Source organism: Cervus elaphus, chromosome 16 (genome assembly GCF_910594005.1).
Source record: "Cervus elaphus chromosome 16, mCerEla1.1, whole genome shotgun sequence".
NCBI classification, from domain to species: Eukaryota; Metazoa; Chordata; class Mammalia; order Artiodactyla; family Cervidae; genus Cervus; species Cervus elaphus.
Genome location: NC_057830.1, coordinates 33,341,109 through 33,359,384, shown reverse-complemented (window position 1 = coordinate 33,359,384; position 18,276 = coordinate 33,341,109). Strand labels below are relative to the sequence as shown.

At 41.3% G+C, this 18,276-nt stretch overlaps 1 protein-coding gene across 1 annotated transcript in view; it reads right to left on the bottom strand.

Annotated features, from left to right (window-relative positions):
* Positions 1-2,493: 2,493 nt before the first annotated feature.
* The window catches only part of SLC28A3 (solute carrier family 28 member 3), a 94,564-nt gene continuing 78,781 nt past the window's right edge, over positions 2,494-18,276 (bottom strand). Inside the window, exons 13-19 of the mRNA XM_043870564.1 lie at positions 17,151-17,281; positions 15,505-15,673; positions 14,914-15,111; positions 6,940-7,021; positions 6,190-6,288; positions 5,833-5,953; positions 2,494-4,100 (exon numbers count right to left, since the gene is read on the bottom strand). Of these exons, the coding sequence (XP_043726499.1) occupies positions 3,974-4,100; positions 5,833-5,953; positions 6,190-6,288; positions 6,940-7,021; positions 14,914-15,111; positions 15,505-15,673; positions 17,151-17,281 (927 nt within the window). The 3' untranslated portion in view covers positions 2,494-3,973. The remainder of the gene's footprint in view (positions 4,101-5,832; positions 5,954-6,189; positions 6,289-6,939; positions 7,022-14,913; positions 15,112-15,504; positions 15,674-17,150; positions 17,282-18,276) is intronic.

Below are 18,276 nucleotides of genomic sequence, written 5' to 3'. Positions count from 1 at the left end.
ACACCTATTCACATTGGGCATTGGGGCATTTTAATGATTCCATTTAGCTTCATGGGAGACAACCCCTGAATTGTAGACTGGCCTTGCCAATTATCATGAAGACCAGTTGCCTGAACTTTGTTCTCTAATCATTGTCCAGTACAGTTTATTATAAGATATGCAAAACCATGTGCTTGATGTTGCCAAGAAATAGAAGGTGAAAGTAATTCTGGCGTGAAGATTTGAAAGAAGACTCATTCACCCCAGTTTGATAGTTATAACTTACTGTATAGGTTATTATATGCTGAGAAAAATGAAGTGACACCAGTGTTCACTGTAGCTGACTGTGAGGAATGAGACTGAGGTAGGAGGAAGATTTCTAATTTCTCGGTTATACGCTGGCATATCATTTGCAATTTTTATTCTAAATATGCATTCTGGATGAGCTATTTTAAAAAGTTTTTTAATAGTGATTGAATTAACTATCCCTGCTTATGTGAAGGTTAGTCCTTTTGTATTAATCATACATTGAAAAAACATGTACTGACTGTCTACTAGACGCCAGGTACTAGTACTGGAGATATCTAGGAATTAGTAGTCTATCTAGTGGGTCAGACAGACATATGAGTGAATAATTATGAAATGAGGTGTGTACTCTGAAGTTGAAGGAACTTAGATCAGACCAGGGAACATTGCCGCAATTCTTCTTTTAGCTATGTGCCTTTGTTTAGTCGCTCAGTCATGTTCGACTTTTTGTGACCCCGTGGACTGTAGCCCACCAGGCTCCTCTGTCCATGGAATTTTCCAGGCAGGAATACTGGAGTGGATTGCCATTCCTACTCTAGGGGATCTTTGTGACCCAGGGATTGAACCTGTGTCTCTTGTGTCTTCTGCAGTGGCAGATGGAATCTTTACCACTGAGCCACCTGGGAAGCCCCTATTAGCTATAGTAATCTACAGATTACTATATCATAGGTAGCTCTACATGACTTCAAGGTGGGGGTGGGCTGGGGCATGCAAGGAAATGAGACATTTCTGAGTGACTTAGGATTCTACAGTCCTCCTATTTTGTGAGTATTATTGGAAGCATGCCCAGTACATGGAAGATATGGAGCTGATTTTGCATGTAAACGTGACTTGCAAGACATTGGTTATTTCCTAATCTTGGTTTCTCATACTAACGTGGTTGGGGAATTCCCTGGGGGTCCAGTGGTTAGAACTCCATGCTTTCACTGCAGTGGACCTGGGTTCAATCCCTGGTCAGGGAACAAAGATCCTGCAGGCCCAAGATATGGTCGAAAAAAGAAAAAAAAAAAAAAAGTGGTTGGCAGTTGCCAGAGAACTAAATTGCAAGATTGTTATTTGAGTGCTTTTCTCTGTTCCATGGCTATGGAATGTATCCCTTATTTCAGTCACTGTCTTCCTATTTTGTGAAAGGTAGAGTGAGTAGGGGAGCTGGCTTGATGCAGATCTATTGTTTACTTTCTAGAGTCCCTTGAAATAGAAATGCCAAGTGGCCCACTAATGACCAGGGTAGGAAGAACTCCCTCTACGTCCGGGGGCAGTCACAGGGCCTTTGTCATATAAAGGAAAATACACTCATCATCATGAACGCCTGTTGTCTTTAGAGTCAGAAGAAGAATGGACAATGGTACACTTTTCTTCCTGCTTTAGTTTAAATGAAAAGTTCTTTTTATTAACAGATTGTAAAACGTGGCACAGGTGGTAAATAATCCACCTACCAATACAAGAGATGCAAGCAATGCTTTGATCCCTGAGTTGGAAAGACCTCCTGGAGAAGGAAATGGCAACCTACTCCTGTATTCTTACTTGGAAAATTCCATGGACAGAGGAGCCTGGTGAGCTACAGTCCATGGGGTTGCAAAGAGACACAACTGAGCACACACACGTGCACACACAGGTTGTAAAAAGTTAAGTTATTTTTAGGCCAATTAGCACCACATGGTGCACCTGTACCAAGCCTGTCTTCTTTAATCCCGTGCTCCTGCCTGTTTAAAATGTGAGTGAGTGCTTCTGCATCCCCTGCTCCTGTAGCTTCAGTCTAGTTTAATCCTTCCTGCAACACTGCTGTCCTTCAAAACCTTCTTTATAATCATTCTTGATTTTGGAATTGTTCTGTAATTGGAAGTCAGCCTCACTGGGCATGTGCATGTCTTAAGCTCTTCACAATGGCCTACCAGCCCAATTAAACTACAGAAACATGAGAACAATTAGGTGGGGGTGTTTGCAAAATCAATGCATGTTAGTAATCTGTGTAGTTATAGAGACCTCACTCAGACCTAACTCCTTGGATGTGCTGATTTTATCAATGGAAAGAAAAATAAAAGAAAAATTTCCATATTTCATGACTCTAGTCTATTCTTAGCTGTGAGACTAAGGCTTCTGTGGTGTCAGAGAACTTGTTTGTAACCACAGCTTCTGGATCTGAGCGAGAAATGCCACTTCTGACCTCTTCTCTGTTTGCAAATCAATGGAAAATAAGGAGAATAAGAAGCAGTGAACGTCCCTCTTTACTGAGATTAGGAAACATTCATATCTGGACTCATAATACTGTATTTGAGAAAGGACTTTCAGGTTAATGAAAACTATATCCGTGTGAAGATAGAAAGAAGGGTAGAAACTTCAGATTCCAGGCACAGATAAGACAGAATGCAGAATTCTTCATTTCACAGCCTTGGCTTGAAACAAGGTCAGAGTGCATAGACTGACAGCAACGTTCTGTGAGCACTGGGTGACCTTAGGTGGCAGCCAAGGAAACACAAGGACACTCCATCTTTGCCATTTCAGAAGACTATGGGTGGGTGGAGGATATACTATGAGGAATAAATAGTCCTCTAGCATCTATGTCTGCCAAAGAAGAGTGAAGACATCACTGTCTACCAAAACCTTCAACTGAGTGGCTTTACTGGGAAAAGGGAAACTCCCACCTCTCCCAGAGCCACTCACAAAGTTCACAGAGTATTGATAAGATTTCTGGTGGCAGCAAGCCTCAAGTGCTCACCAGCTCATTTGCCTGATCCTTACCCCCTTACTATCTATTCTCATCACATGACTCAGAAATAATATCTCCCTCCTTCAGTACTAGTCCATTAACAATAATTTGAGTGTGGTACTGGAAAGAGACTGGAGTGAATAGGATGGAGAGAAAGGGGTATGTGTGTAATATTGCCACTTTTTTATTAAAAATGAATATTAATTCTTGAATTTGAAAAGGGGAAAACTAACTCTCAGGAATAAAACAGAGTAGAAAAATGCAAAGAGTTAAATAGAGATAAAAGAGTGAGAGAGAAAAATAATAGTCATAGTAAACAGAGGAGAACCAACATATGAATAATTGGAATCCCTCACACACTGTGCCATGGGGCTTTCATGAAGGCTGACACCAGAACATAGAGAACAGAGGGAAAGGACATGTGAATACCATTTATGTTCCCACTTCATCACCACTGCACATACACACACCCCACACATACAAGTCAACTATTTACACATGGATTTAAAAAAATTACTCTTGTGTATGGGCAAAAATGAAAACACAAATACATTACTTAAGGTATTCCAAAACCTTTCTCACTTTCTTTCTTTTGGGTGAAGCCCCTTTAATCCAGTCATTAGTGTTTGTGTTTCCTCATAAAATGTGGTCTTTATGCCATGAAGATCATTAGTGATGAACGTTTCACTAAAAAGCATCTTTGCATCGTCTCCAGAATCTCCTTCTGAGATAGGAAGCATTTTTGGAGACAACATGTCACTTTGGGACACCAAGATGAGTAATTCTCAGTGGTGGGGAGGCGAAGAACAGGGAGGAGGAAGATGCTATAGATGTGAAGCATTCACTCATGTTTTTCTTCTTTAAAGCTGAAACTCCATGACAGAAGTATCCATCTGTGGAAATAGCTTGTTTCTCCCCCCTCTCCTCAAAGCAGAAAATTCAGCACCTGTACTTAGAGTTCTGTTGGAGGAGTGGCTGGACTCAGAGTACATTAGGAATCCAACTGCAGTTCAGTGTTGGTGGATTCAGCAAGTTGCAGCAGTTCTTCAAAGAATATAGGCTATGGTTTCCGGTTGGGATGACCTCACCAGGACCCTTGACAACAGTGCTGGAGCAAAAGAAAATAAAACGGTTAGTTGAGACTTCAAAGACAGAAATGGAAGATGACACATGAGAAATAGCACAGGGTAGGAAGCTGACTTCTTCCCTCACATTCCAGTCAGTATTACTGTTCGTCACTCAGTCGTGTCCGACTCTGTAATCCCATGAACTGTAGCCCACCAGGCTCCTCTGTCTATGGAGTTCTGCAGGCAAGAACACTGGAGTGAATTGCGATGCCCTTTTCCGGGAAATCTTTCCAACCCGGGGATCGAACCTGGGTCTGCCCCATTGCAGGCAGATTCTTTGCCATCTGAGCCACCAGGGAAGCCTAACATTCTGGTTAGGGTGGGTTAAGGACAAAGTAGTTTTTACTCTTAAATCCTTTTTGGCCTGAAAGACTCCTCTTATTTCCTCTAGAGTAAACAAATAAAGGACAGAATCAATCTTTATAAAACACTTGCACATGGGGCTTCCCTGGCGGCTCAGTGGAAAGGAATCCTCCTGCCAATGCAGGAGACATAGGTTTGATCCCTGGGCTGGGAGAATCCTGCGTGCTGCGGACCAGCTAACCCCATACACCACAACTACTGAGTCTGTGCTCTAGAGCCTAGGAGCCTCAACTACTGAAGCCCACGTGCCCTAGAGTTGATGCTCTGCAATAAGAGAGGCCACTGAAATGAGAAGCCCATGCACTGCACCTGGAGAGTCGCCCCTGCTCACTGCAACTGGAGAAAGGCCCATGCCACAGCCAAAGTCCAGGATAGCCAAACATAAATAAATAAAAAAACCCCAAACTTGCACCTTAAGAAGGGCAGATGGAGTGGTGATACTGATTTTGAAGATAGAAACTGTACAGGATTGGGGGGCTGGCATGAGTCACTGATGGCCCCTCATCCATTGAGGCTCATCACTATCATGCTGTCAGGGTAGCCTGCATTGCTCGATACTCTTGAAAGGGAGTTGGTACCTAGTAACTAGTACTAGGGTCTTAGATAAGGGTCTGGGCTCTGTGGGCAGAAAGACTCAAATTTTCTTGGCTATTTCTATCTTACTCTTGCTTGTAGTCATTTTGCTTTAGTAAGTGACATAGTTTCTCCAAGCCCTGATTTTATCTAATGTTTAAAAAAACAATAGTGCTCAACTTATATGGTGGTTGCAAGGTTTAACTGAGCTAATTCATACAAAGTGCCTCATTCACAGCTGGGGGCATATTAAAATGTTTGAGCAGCATTGGTTAGTGTTATGGTTTCTAGTCTTCATTGAGAAAAGTCAAGATGAAAGGTGTTTTGGGATCCCCTGGTGGTCCAGTGGTTTAGAATCCACCTACCAACGTACGGGACATGGGTTCAGTCCCTAGTCCAGGAAGATTCCACATGCTGTGGAGCAACTAAGCCTGTATGCCACAACTACTGAGCCTACACTCTAGAATCTAGTATGCCTCAACTACAGAAGCCTAGGTACCTAAAGCCCATGATCCACAGTGAGAAGTCACTGCAGTGAGAAGCCCATGCACCACAATGCCACAACAAAGAGTAGCCCCTGCTGGCTGCACCTGGAGAAAGCCCACACTCAGCAACAAAGAACCAGTATAGTCATAAATAAACAAAAAGATGAAAGGTGGTTAGAACTACCACACAAACTCTTATATTAAGAGTTATGAAGTTATAATAAGTGGATGGTCTTTTTTTTTTTTATCATTAATGATGACTATAAAGAAGTTATCATCACAAGTACAATACCTGCTCAGTAGACCCTGGCAACAAGATACGACGTTGGTTGTATTTCTAACTAAGCTGGAGTTGAAGGCATTCTCCAAAATGTGGTGGCAGTTGATGTCTACAGGGGTGTTGGTAAGTATGCCTAGAAGTGGAACAGAGTGCCATTTATTTAATTAATGATGTCACTGAACTCTTCTTCTATTCTTGGCTTCTGCACCATGCTCCACACATTTCACATCACAGTATGCTTAGGAGCAACTCTGCCTCTCAGCTCTCTAGAGCAGCTTGTGCTGTGTATGTAGGAGGTGGGCACTGTCCCCCCAAAGTTGCCATCCCGTGAGCGCAGGGAGACAGGACACAAACAACACAACATAATACCTGCGATGCAGGCCGTCAGGAAGCAGGCGATGGTCCCCGCAATCAGCGCTCTCATTGCTCCTGCGGTGATGTCACGCTTTCTTGAAGGAGCCATGGAACCTGGGGAACGTGGAAGAAAGTATGAAAGGTTAATGTTGAGGATATTGATTAAAATTCCAAATTCCCTGCCTCTGAGAGTTCTAGGGCTGGAGTCTCCAGTCAGCTGACTTTTCTTTTCTTTTTTTAAACTGAGTGGGAAAATTCAAGATTCAAGAGCTAAGTGATGAGCTTCACATCCAGAGAAGTTTCTCTGGTGTAGGAGACCTCACAGTGTGTTGAGGGCATGGCAAGGCAAATGGGTTGCAAGGAGGGATCCAAATATCTGCAACTCATCTCTCACCATCCCCTTCTTTGCCTATGGTGGCACAGAATTAATTAATCACAGCATTTTCCCATTGAACTTCCACTGGCCCTCAGAATCCTTCTCCAGGTGGTCATTAAAAATCTATTGGAATTGGCATGCAAAGTGAAATGTATTTGTCATATTTGAGTGGAGTAATAATATCTGTTCATTTGAGCAAATTCTTCCTGATGTTAGCCAGGACGCACATAGGAAAACTACATTGCAGAGCGGGGGAAAAAACAGACCCCAAAGAATTTACCACAGTTGCAGTGTCTCTCTTTCTAACACAGATAATGATACAGAGCAACATGGAGATCAGAAGCACGTTTACACTATATCTGTTGGTGAAGAATATTCTTTTCACTTACTGAGTCCACCGATCACTATTCCCAGGGAACCAAAATTGGCAAAGCCACAGAGAGCATAAGTGGAGATTGCCTCAGAACGCATCTGGAAATAAGCATAAACACACAGATGTATACATGTTGTGATCTAGTTTAGTAAATCTGATATCCTAACTGGGCTTCCAATTCTGACTATGAAATCACTATCGACGGATAAATGTACAGTGTATGGTGTCAAACATCTGTTGTTTTTTCCATCTGCCCTTGAATTTTGAGGAAGAGAAAGGGGCTGTGTGGGTTCAGAGACTTCATGAAGTTCTTAGATTGGTAGTCTTGTCCTCTACAAATGCTATCTTCTGCTCAATGATAACTTTTATATTGTGTCAGGCAAAGTATTAGCTGCTGATGATACAAAGTTGGTTCCAGAAAATACTCACATTACATTTATTTGACAGACGACTTATTCAGAATGTATAAAGAAATGCTATAACTCATTAAGAAGACAAGCATCCAATTAAAAAATAGATAAAAAGATTTCATGAAAGATATGCAAGTGGCCAACATAAGCATAGGAGAAGATGTTTGACATCAATTGTCACAAGGAAAATGAAAATTAAATGAAAACAATGATATCATTGTGAAGTCGCTCAGTTGTGTCCAACTCTTCATGACCCTATGGACTGTAGTCTACCAGGCTCCTCCGTCCATGGAATTTTCCAGGCAAGAGTACTGGAGTGGGTAAAATGGCAAAATGGCAAAAAAGATGGACAACATGAAGTGTGGGCAAGGATGTGGAGCAATTGGAATTCTTATACACTGTTCAGTTCAGTTCAGTTCAGTTCAGTTCAGTTCAGTCACTCAGTCGTGTCTGACTTTTTGCGACCCCATGAATTGCAGCACGCCAGGCCTCCCTGTCCAGCACCAGCTCCCAGAGTTTACTCAAACTCATGTCCATCGAATCAGTGATGCCACCCAACCATCTCATCCTCTGTCGTCCCCTTCTCCTCCTGCCCCCAATCCCTCCCAGCATCAGGGTCTTTTCCAATGAGTCAACTCTTCGCATGAGGTGGCCAAAGTATTGGAATTTCAGCTTCAGCATCAGTCCTTCCAATGTTAGTGGGAATGTAAAGCAACACAGCCTGTTCGTAAAATATGAACATACCTAGCAGTTTTTTTTGCAATCGAATTAACATAACAGCCTGTATGATCACTAATACCACTCCTAGGAATGTTCCCAGGAGAAATAAAGACGTATACCTACAAGGAGATTGTACATGAGTATTTCTAGCAACTTTATTCACAATAGCCCCAAGCTGGAAACAGCTCAAATGTCCTTCAATAGCCAAATGGATAAATAAAGTGTGGATATCCATAAAATAGGATACTACTCTGCAATAGAAAGGAAAAAGCTAACACATGCAATAACATGAATCCTGAATCCATTTATATGAAGTTCTAGAATAAGCAAAAATTATCTGTAGTGAGAGAAAGATCACTGGTTTCCTGGGACTGGGTTGGGGTGGGATGAGGTGTTGTTGACAACTGGCCAAGGGAAGTTTTCTAAGTGTGGTGGAAATGTTCATTATCTTGATTGTGGGCATGGTTACAAAGGTGACAGATTTATCAAAATATACTTAGGAGTACATCTACCTAAAGAAACAAAAGACCTATATATAGAAAAGTATAAAACACTGATGAAAGAAATCAAAGAGGACACAAACAGATGGAGAAACATACCGTGTTCATGGATTGGAAGAATCAATATTGTCAAAATGGCTTTTCTACCCAAAGCAATCTATAGAATCAATGCAATCCCTATCAAGCTACCAACGGTATTTTTCACAGAACTAGAACAAATAATTTCACAATTTGTATGGAAATACAAAAAACCTCGAATAGCCAAAGTAATCTTGAAAAAGAAGAATGGAACTGGAGGAATCAACCTGCCTGACTTCAGACTCTACTACAAAGCCACAGTCATCAAGACAGTATGGTACTGGCACAAAGACAGAAATAAAGACCAATGGAACAGAATAGAAAGCCCAGAGATAAATCCACAAACCTATGGACACCTTATCTTCAACAAAGGAGGCAAGGATATACAATGGAAAAAAGACAACCTCTTCAACAAGTGGTGCTGGGAAAACTGGTCAACCACTTGTAAAAGAATGAAACTAGAACACTTTCTAACACCATACACAAAAATAAACTCAAAATGGATTAAAGATCTAAATGTAAAACCAGAAACTATAAAACTCCTAGAGGAGAACATAGGCAAAACACTCTACAACATAAACCACAGCAGGATCCTCTATGACCCACCTCCCAGAATATTGGAAATAAAAGCAAAACTAAACAAATGGGACCTAATGAAACTTAAAAGCTTTTGCACAACAAAGGAAACTATAAGCAAGGTGAAAAGACAGCCCTCAGATTGGGAGAAAACAATAGCAAATGAAGCAACAGACAAAGGATTAATCTCAAAATATACAAGCAACTCCTGCAGCTCAATTCCAGAAAAATAAATGACCCAATCAAAAAATGGGCCAAAGAACTAAACAGACATTTCTCCAAAGAAGACATACAGATGGCTAACAAACACATGAAAAGATGCTCAACATCACTCATTATCAGAGAAATGCAAATCAAAACCACAATGAGGTACCATTACACGCCAGTCAGGATGGCTGCTATCCAAAAGTCTACAAGCAATAAATGCTGGAGAGGGTGTGGAGAAAAGGGAACCCTCTTACACTGTTGGTGGGAATGCAAACTAGTACAGCCACTATGGAGAACAGTGTGGAGATTCCTTAAAAACTGGAAATAGAACTGCCATATGACCCAGCAATCCCACTCCTGGGCATACACACTGAGGAAACCAGATCTGAAAGAGACATGTGCACCCCAGTGTTCATCACAGCATTGTTTATAATAGCCAGGACATGGAAGCAACCTAGATGCCCATCAGCAGATGAATGGATAAGGAAGCTGTGGTACATATACACCATGGAATATTACTCAGCCGTTAAAAAGAATTCATTTGAATCAGTTCTAATGAGATGGATGAAACTGGAGCCCATTATACAGAGTGAAGTAAGCCAGAAAGATAAAGAACATTACAGCATACTAACACATATATATGGAATTTAGAAAGATGGTAATGATAACCCTATATGCAAAACAGAAAAAGAGACACAGATGTACAGAACAGACTTTTGGACTCTGTGGGAGAAGGAGGGTGGGATGTTTCGAGAGAACAGCATGTATATTATCTACAGTGAAACAGATCACCAGCCCAGGTGGGATGCATGAGACAAGTGCTCGGGCCTGGTGCACTGGGAAGACCCAGAGGAATCGGGTGGAGAGGGAGGTGGGAGGGGGGATCGGGATGGGGAATACATGTAACTCCATGGCTGATTCATGTCAATGTATGACAAAACCCACTACACTGTTGTGAAGTAATTAGTCTCCAACTAATAAAAAAAAAAATAGGCCTTTTTGGGTATGTAAATTATACTTCAGTGAAAAGAAATTATCTGAGTAAAAAGGAAGTTCACAGATAGCAGAGAGGCTCCTTTCAGCTATCCGTGGTATGTGCTTGCCTTTCTTTTTTCCTCAGCTCTGACCAGATCATAGGAACATTAGGTACCAGGAGAGTGAATAGTCTTTTCACGGGGAAAGATGAGAAGATGGCAGGTGGACTCTTGGAAGCATGAGCGTGACCTCCTCCTCTGTTCCAATGGACAAGACATGCTGCTCAGCCCAGACAATCTTCCTCAGGTTGAGGTGCTGACTGTGGGAGGCTTGGAAGACTCAGTGGGCTCAGTTGTTCACCAGAGGCACAGCCTATCTGGCAAAGGCACCCACATGACCAAGGCAATAATCTTCTTTACCAAAATCTTGAAAAATCTATGATTTGGCTTGAAGAACAAACCAGGCTAACGCTCTATCAAAAGTAGCCGTGCCTTTTTTTTTTTCTCTAACTTTTTTCCCCCACTAACTGAATTTTTAAAAGCTCACATTCAAGATTCAAGTGGGAATGGTAAGTTTTTTTGTTGATTATAAAGCTCCTCTTCTCTTTCACAATTTCTGAGAACTCCTTTGTTGATATTCTCAATCATCATGCAGACAGGAAAAAGAAATTTCAAGTATTTGGGCAGTCCACTGTTTGTGGAAAAGCTCATTCTTGTCCCCTGCTCAGTCTATGGCTTTTTCATTTAGTTCAATTGGCTTTAAAAATAGGCAAGCTTGTTAAGAGACTATGGGGAAGGAGATGGCAAAAAGTGCTTAAGATTCCCTTCTCATTTCTGAGGATCTAGAGGAAGAAGGGACACAGATGTGGCCATGTAGGGTCTTATAATAAGAGGACAAGGAGGCTGGGATGATTCCACTTAGCCTTTGCTGAAGGGTTATGTGATAGAAAGAGCTGCACTATACTAGGAAATTAATAATACTTCTTTCAGTTTTCCTTGTACTGGATCAAAGATGCCACAGGAACAAGGAAAGTCATTGTAGCATTACTTCTAATAGCTAAAAAATTGTAATAGTGTTCATCAACAAGGGACTGGTTAAAATAAGTTATGATGTGCTCATATTGTGTCACAGGCATCCAAGATATGTTACCAAGGGCAAAGAGCATTGCTGACAACAGAGAGCATGATGTGAAATGTGGAGAGGAGCTGAATGGTAGAGAAATAGGGAGGATGACTTCTTTATCCTGTACACCTCTTGTACCTTTCGAGTTCTGTACCATGGAGCGTTTTATGTGTAAACAAACAAACATGTAAAGTATTATCTTTATTCTAAGAAAAAGAAGATGGTGAAAATGATGGAGTGATAAAGAGCTCATTCTGGGGGTAACATGCTACATATGCATTCTTCTTTTTTTTTTAAAAACAGAAGTATATTTGATTTACACTGTTTTGTTAGTTTCTGCTGCTCAGCAAAATGATTCAGATATATAAATATATATTTATTATATACAGATATTTATTCTTTTCCATGATGGTTTATTACAGGGTATAAATTTAGTTTGCTGTCCTATACAGTAGGACCTTATTGTTTATCTATTTTATGTATAGTAGTTTTTATCTGCCAATATCAAACCGAATTTATCCCTTCTTTTCTCTTTCCCCTTTGGTAACTGTAAGTTTGTTTTCCTTGTCTGTGAGTCTGTGTCTGCTTCATAAATAATTTCATTTGTGTTATATTTTAGATTTTGCTTAGATATAAGTGATATCATATGGTATTTGTCTTTCTCTTACTTACTTTACTTAGTATGATAATAGCTAGGTTCATCCACGTTGCTGCAAAATGACATTATTTTCTTATTTTTTATAGCTAGGTAGTATTCTATTGTGTATATGTACCATATCTTCTTTATTCATTCATCCGTTGATGGACATTTAGGTTGCTTCCATGTCTTGGCTATTGTAAATAGTGCTGATATGAACACTGGGGTGCATGCATCTTTTCATATTACACTTTTCTCTGAGTATATTCCCAGGAGTGGGATTGTTGGATCATATGGTCACTCTAGTTTTAGTTTTTTGAGGAAAAGTGAAAGTGAAAGTCTCTCAGTCATGTCTGACTCTTTGCAACCCCATGGACTATACAGCCCATGGAATTCTCCAGGCCAGAATACTGGAGTGGGTAGCCTCTCTCTTCTCCAGGGGATCTTCCCAACCTAGGGATCAAACCCGGGTCTCCTGCATTGCAGGTGGATTTGTTACCAGCTGAGCCACAAGGGAACCCCAAGACTACTGGAGTGGGTAACCTATCCCTTCTCCAGCAGATCTTCCTGACCCAGGAATCAAACTGGGGTCTCCTGCATTGCAGGTGGATTCTTTACCAACTGAACTATCGAGGAACCTCCATACTGTTTTCCACAGTGGCTGTATCAATTTACATTCCAACCAACTGTGTAGGAGGGCTCCCTTTTCCCCATACCCTCTCCAGCATTTGTTACTTGTAGACTTTTTAATGATGGTCCTTCTGACTGGTGTGCGGTTGTGCTCACTGCAGTTTTGATTTTCATTTCTCTAATAATTAGTGATGGGCATCTTTCCATCTGTACGTATGCATTCTGAACACTTAGATGAAGGTCAGCAGGGTGCATAATTCAATGGATAACACTGGGTTTTTGCCTTATGGGCCCAGGTTGTATGCTTTAGTCACATTATACCTTTTCCAGGAGATGATGGGACACTCCCACCACTTGTTGGTTGGTAAACAGAAATTGTAAGAACTCGTCCCCATTTAGTTGATTGGAAATAAGACATTTGGAAAAACAAAATGCTTTCCCCTTTGTGACTCAACAATAGCAAAATCCATTGAGTTCCTATCTCCAAATATCCTCCTGTGAGTCTGTCCCTGGTTGGGCTCACTCCCAACCCAAATCAGCTCTACTGTTCTATTTCTATCCTCTTAATAACCTGTTCACAAACCTGCTTAGTACAGCCAGAACTGAGAGCTCACTTTGCTTAATAACAAAACTACTTTTTTCAGGCAACCAGCAGTAGGGGATGGAAAACATTTCACTTAATTTATCCTATTCTTTGCTTTTGGCAGGGAAGCCAGCTAGTTTGTGGCGGCATCCAAACGGTGAGGACGTTTGGCCAAGCTCCATTGCGTGGTCAGTTGAAGAATGAACATTTGAGAAACAGGAGACCTGCAGAGCTATTGTTCATCTCAGATGTGTGGGTCAAAACGCCCCTGACCATAAATACAAATCCATAGTCTCCTGGAGTATGCTGTTATATTTGTGTAACATGTGGGAGTAATCTGCGTGTTTGGTGTTTGGGAGACTGGGAGAGATGGTCAGAGGTGGGCAGTCTCAGAACCTTGAACAGCATGCTTTTCCTCCCCTTTCCCTTTAAAGCCAAATATGTGCCTAGGACATTAATTCCAAGCAGCTTGTTTTGATGAGTAATGTTGGTGGTAGGAAATGTTCACCATTTCCCTCAGAGTTTCCATGTGTGACAATTCTGTTCTCCAGAAAAGTAGAAGCTGGAGACTCAGCTGCAAATATGGCTTAAATAACAGCCTCACCCAGATTCCCTCATCCCATTCAAGGCCAAGTAGACACGAGCATCTCCTTGCAGGCTATGGACCTGAAATCCTGACACAATTATAGGGCCTGGGCTTTTTTTCTTCCCACATTCACTTGGAGGATAGTTGTTGTGTCTCACTGCCTCTTTAATATGCCCAGGCACTAGGCGGCACTTAGGCAGTTTCTCAGAGATCAAACAGTTTCTTAAACAGGAAGAAAGAGAACTTCATGATCATTAGATGATGAGTCCCATGAGAACAGAGGCTTTATCACTCATTTAACACTGTGGCAGCCATCCATAGCACAGCGCTCAAAGACATTCCATAAATACCTGATGTGAAAGTGAAGTGAAAGTGAAAGTCACTTAGTCATGTCTGACTCTTTGCGACCCCATGGGCTATTATATAGTCCATGGAATTCTCCAGGCCAGAATACTGGAGTGGGTAGCCATTCCCTTTTCCCAGGGGATCTTCCCAACCCAGGGATCAAACCCAGATCTCCTGCATTGCAGGCAGGTTCTTTGCCAGCTGAGCCACCAGGGAAGTCCAAGAATACTGGAGTGGGTAGCCTATCCCTTCTTCAGCAGATCTTTCCAACCTAGAAATTGAACCGGGGTCTCCTGCATTGCAGATGGATTCTTTACCAGTTGAGCTATTTGTTCTAATCCCAGCTCACGGATTTGCACTGATAGTGGCTCCAAAGTAAATGATCACAGTGGTAAAGATTAGCTGTGTTTTCTTCTACACACAATCACATACACACATGTGCACATGCATACCCTGTGATTAACTCAACATAACCCGATTGTGAAGTCAAAAATTTGGGGCCTGTTTTCTTCTCTGATGTACCCCAAATACCTGGCATGGTACCTGACACACAGAGGCACCAGCAGCTATTTGATGAATGTGTGTATGTGTTGAAGTATATCGGGAAGGAAATGTACTCACCGACATATATTGCTGCACACCATCCACAAATTTGGGTCCACCCGCTTGCCTTAAATGGATCAATTTTGAGAGTTGCTGATAAGCCACAAATTCATTGAAGAATGTCTTATAACCTATGAGTTTGGCAACCATAAAGCTATCTTGCCAGTCGACTCCCATCATGAAGGCAAAGGGCATGAAGATGTAGGAGCATATTACCTACAAAAAAAAAGAAGACTTCATTAGAGCAGTGATTTGCTTCCAGTTCTTGGGCCTCATGCCTGAGACCAGATTGTTCCCATCCCCTCTGTGTTCTTAGGCACAGAAATCCCTGTGCCTCCTCCAGCCTCTCTTTATCCTTTAGGAGTAAAGGTTGAAACTGCTCATTTGAAGTAAGGAAGGATTTGGGCGAAGGAGTCAGGAATGAATGATTCTGTGTTGGGGGAAGGAGGAGAGAGGGGTGGGAAGTTGGGGGGTTCCTGGTCAGTCTGTACGTGATAGAAGAGTGCACTATAGCCAGTTAGAGTATATTATAGACAGTTCATAAACCAGTTTTATTTTTAACAAAGATTGGCAGAAATGAAAAGGAGGAGGAATATAATAGAATTGTACCTCAAAACTCAGTTGTGGGTAGTCAAACATGTTTCCCAACCAGGACAGGGCTGAATTCATAAAAGACAGCAGGGCCAGGAAGGCAATCAAATTCACAGCGATGTTCGCCACCAGGGAGATGGATGAGGATGCTCCCTGTGTTGCAGCTTCTAGAAGATTCCTTGAATCACTTTATCAAAAAATAGCAATTCCAGAATTACTGAAGGATTGTCAGTGGATGGACATCATAGGTGTAGAAATGGCATAATCAGAGCTCATTCGAATGGAGATACAAACTCTCAGGCCCATGTCCTGGCTGAAATACTCACCTGAATTCCATGAAATCATGAAAGGATTTAGTTTTTGAGCATAGGTGATGGGCATATGAGTGTCTAAGTGTTATACCACTCTTTTAATTTGGGGAAATAATTTATAATAAAAATTGGGAAAGAATAAAACAGGTTTAAACAAATATATTTGATTAAAAGTGGGTTCCAGAGAATATTTATAAAATATTCACAGTATAAGAACTAACAATTCAAGGAAGGTCTGTGTATGCATCCATCATCTCATTTAAGAAATGGAATGTCACATCAGCTTTGAGCACTCCCTCATTAATCACATAATCTTCTCTCTAACCTCAGAGGTACTTGGCCCACTAGGATTTGCTTAAGATTCCCTTTCTTTTTAATATTCTTTACCCCTGAATAATACATTGTGTTAGTGTACACATTTGCTAGCTTTATAAGTGAAATCCACATATTCCATATATACACTTTGGCAACTTGCTTTTCCACTCATGGTTATGATTCTCTATACACAAACAATGGATGAATCTCAGAAACATGTTGGTTGATAAATTCTGTTATATAATGACAAACTTTTGAACACCTTAAATTCCTTATTTTTTCCCCACCCCTTTCTCTTTCTTTCAAAAAGAGCAAAAAGTAAATGAACCTAAGAGAGGTTAGGAATACTAATATCACATCTCATCATCCCTGTTATATAAGAAACTTCTGGAAATGGTGATCCTATGATTTTCCAACAGTCTTGAATCATGGCCCAATGAAGCCTATGTGTGGATTCAGTTGCTCAGTTGTGTCTGACTCTTTGTGACCCTGTGGACTGCAGCCTGCCAGGCTCCTCTGTCCATGGGATTTTCCTGGCAAGAATACTGGGGTGGGTTGCCATTTCCTTCTCCAGGGGATCTTCCTGACCCAGGGATCAAACCCATGTCTCCTGTGTCTCCTGCATTGTAGGTGGATTCTTTACCGCTGAGCTACCAAGGGAGGCACAATGAACTGTATATATTATATTTAAAATTAACTATCTATTCACCTGAACCTATTATAATATCACAAACCAACTATACTTCAATCTAAAAAAAAGTTAATTAAATGAAATACCTACACTGAACAGTCAAGGAAATGTATTTACATTTAGGTACTGGTAGTTAGAAGAGATTTCCTTGAGTGCTGAAAGAAGATATTTTGGATGAAGTCTACATCGTTATGGGAAATTAAATTCACTTTAATTCACTGTGTTCTCTGATAATAAAATTTTTGCTGCACTTTGAATTTGGACTGGAGCAAACCTCTCCTCCTCCACCCCCAGCCTCCTACTTGGGTAGTAATTAACTATTAACTAGGTGAACTTGTCCCACTTACCCATTTTCCATTTTCATGGCATTCTTGAGGTTTATTTTGGGTGTTTCTGTCTCAGGCCAAAAAAGTTTAGAAATAGCCAATGCCGCAGGTGCAGACATAACTGAAGCAGTTAACAAATGAGAGGATGAAACCTGTGATTTCAAGAGAAAGACGTTTAAGGTTTAGCTTTTCTGTTGTGTTTAGAATGAATGATCCAAATGCCTTACAAGGGAGGAGACGGGCAGGCATTGTTTCTGTGCCAGAAATCAGTGTTTCTTTGGAGGCTTGGGAAAGCTCAGTTAGTCATATCCTGGGCATCAACTTGAGAGAAGGGAGGACATGGCATCAATTGACCACATCCTCTTGGAGAAGCACAAACCAAAATTTGACCATTTCAGAAGAGAATTAATCCTGTGTTGTAGGAACTTTCAAAGAAGATAACTCTACCTCTCTGTTGTTCTTTCAAATGTTCAAATAGCCCCCAAAGCTGTTTCATTATGTCATCAATTCAGGTGAAGGGTATCTGGGGTGCAGGCATGAATACACCCCTCTCCATCTTCCTTTGTGCCTCTACATAATATCTGTTAATTCAGAGTCCCTTTAATCTGAAGTTGTTTTTGTTTTCCTCACTGCAGTTCTGCTTGAACTCTTTCCCTTTCCCTCCCACAACCTCACCTTGTTTCTGGATTCTCTTCCCTGTGTTTCCAGAATTATAGAATCTACTCCTCCCTCCCCACTCCCATTCCACCCAGCACAGTTTTGTAGGCAGAATTCCTACAGCAATCCATCTGGGGCATGAGTCAAACACTGTTCCTGAGGTCTCCACCCTTTTTGTCTTTCCTCTTCCCACTGATTGGCTCTGTAAGATTTGGATGAAGTCCTGGATCGAAATTTGCCTATCTTATAAGAATTCCTCATCACCTGGACCATGCAACTGCTGTGTTATGCCATTTCTCCACTGGAGGCTGTAAGCTCTGTGCTCGAGGCATGTGCACCAGTTACCATAACATTCTTCAGCCCCATCCCATAGACCAACTGCTCTCAAACTGGGCTATACAATGAAATCTGAGGACTGAAAAATAATATTGATGCCTGGGTCTCATCCCAAGAGATTCTGGATGAATTCCTAATAAAAGCATTAGGGCTT